The sequence below is a fragment of the Meles meles genome, unplaced genomic scaffold (genome assembly GCF_922984935.1).
Source record: "Meles meles unplaced genomic scaffold, mMelMel3.1 paternal haplotype, whole genome shotgun sequence".
NCBI lineage: Eukaryota > Metazoa > Chordata > Mammalia > Carnivora > Mustelidae > Meles > Meles meles.
In genome coordinates, this window is record NW_025721436.1 from 46,428 (window position 1) to 48,518 (window position 2,091).

Sequence of the window (2,091 nt, forward strand, 5' to 3'; positions counted from 1 at the left end):
TTGCCTAGATTCTCCTATAAGTTTATACTCCATTTGGTTTATCACCTCTCTCTCCATCTCTCTTTCATCAGTTGTACACCTTATGATCTTTGTTTCTAAATATTTTATCACTTACTTCTTAATAATATGAATATTGAGAAAAATACAACATGAATACAATACAATTGTACAAGCACTTTGAATGCAGAAGTGTAAAAAGGAAGAACTTTCCAGTACAGGGACATAATGCTTTCAAAAGTGACAAAGAGATGATGACACATTATGTTATAAGAATCTGAAGAAAAATATTGCCAAAAGTCCTAAAGTTTTGATTTGTAGAGTGAAGGGGGAAAAACACATTAGTACAAATATTCCCTACTTCATAGTTTCCTGTAGGACAGATCCCACATTCAACAATATTTTTAGGGCCCTTGTTACATCCTTATTCCTAAGACTATAAATTAAAGGATTTAGAACAGGAGTGAGTATAGTGTAAAAGACAGATACAATCATGTCCTTCTTTGGGGTGTGATAGGAGGTGGGAAGCATGTAGGTATAGACAGCAGCACCATAGAAGAGGATGACTACCATCATGTGGGAAGAACAAGTGGCAAAGGCCTTCTTCCATCCCTCTGCTGAGTTCATCCTGTGGATGGTGAAGAGGATGAAAGAATAGGAGCTTGAAATGATTGTCACAGGGATGAGGAGCATGAGAACACAGCACAGGTACATGAGGGTCTCATAGAGGGAAGTGTCTGAGCAGGAAAGCTTCATTACAGCAGGGACCTCACAGAAGAAATGATGGATCTCCCGGGATCTACAGAAGAGGAAGGTCATGCTGACGGGTGTGAGCATAAATCCATCCACAGATCCTAGAAACCAGGAAGAAGACACCAAGAGGAGACACACCCTATAGTTCATGAGGATAGGATAACGGAGTGGATGGCAGATGGCCACATAGCGGTCATAGGCCATGGCAGCTAGAAGGAAAAATTCTGAACCTCCTAGTGTCAGATAGAGAAACATCTGCAACCCACATTCAGGGGCTGAGATCTTATTCACTCCTGTGACCTGGTCCATGAGCATCTTGGGCACAGTGACAGAAATGTACATCACATCCATGAGAGACAATTGGGTGATAAAAAAGTACATGGGGTTATGAAGGTGAACATCACAGTGTATCAGAAGGATCAGGATGGTGTTTCCAGACAAGGCCATCAGGAAAACTACAAAAATCACCACACAAAGGAGATCTGGGTACTTGGATTGAATGAAGAGTCCCACTAGGTCAAAATCTGATCGTCCAGTATAGTTGGCCACCCAAGTTGTATTCTCCATTGGATCACCTAGAAGAACTATGGAGTTGACAGATCACTCATGGGATATGACCACCCAAAATAACTGTGTGTGTGTGTGTGTGTGTGTGTATGCACATATGCACGTGAGCACGTGTGCATGTTTACACATAGCAACCTGGGTGCCAATAAGGGAAAGTTCCAAGGACCTGTAAATTTTTAGATTATAAATTACCTATAATTGACCAAATTTATTAGAAATCTAAGAATTCACAACTATGGTTCAAAGATATCAATACTTAGTCATTCCACCTCTGGGTATACATTTTCCCCCAAGGAAAGCAAAAGAGTATATGCACCCTTACTTTTATTTTTTTTCAAATCTCCAGATGATATTCCTTTTTTAAGTTGTATTTAAATTCAAATTATTTAACATATGGTGTAATATTAATTTCAAGTGTAGAATACAGTGATTCAACATTTTCGTATAACAGCTGGTACTCATCATATATGCACTCTTCATCCCTATAATCTGTTTAACCCATCCCGTCAGCCACCTGCATTCTCATAACCACCAGTTTGTTCTCTATAGTTAAGAGCCTGTTTCTTGGTTTGTCTCTCTCTCTCTCTTCTTTTTTCCCCCTTTACTCATTTGCTTTGTTCCTTAAATTCCACATATGACTGAAATCACACTATATTTCTCTTTCTCTGATTTATTTCACTTAACATAATACTCTCTAGCTCCATCCATGTCATTGCAAATGGCAAGATTTCATTCTTATGGCCTGAATAATATTTCATTGTGTATTTTTATTGT

At 38.8% G+C, this 2,091-nt stretch overlaps 1 protein-coding gene across 1 annotated transcript; it reads right to left on the bottom strand.

The window, feature by feature from the left end:
* Positions 1–354: 354 nt before the first annotated feature.
* Positions 355–1,317, bottom strand: LOC123936380 (olfactory receptor 2T29-like). Its single transcript, XM_045996967.1, has one exon. It carries the CDS (start codon positions 1,315–1,317, stop codon positions 355–357), a length of 963 nt encoding a protein of 320 aa, XP_045852923.1.
* Positions 1,318–2,091: the final 774 nt, after the last annotated feature.

Coding starts and splice junctions, on each gene's coding strand:
- LOC123936380 (XM_045996967.1), bottom strand. CDS start 1,317: ATGGAGAATACAACTTGGGTGGCCAACTATACTGGACGATCAGATTTT.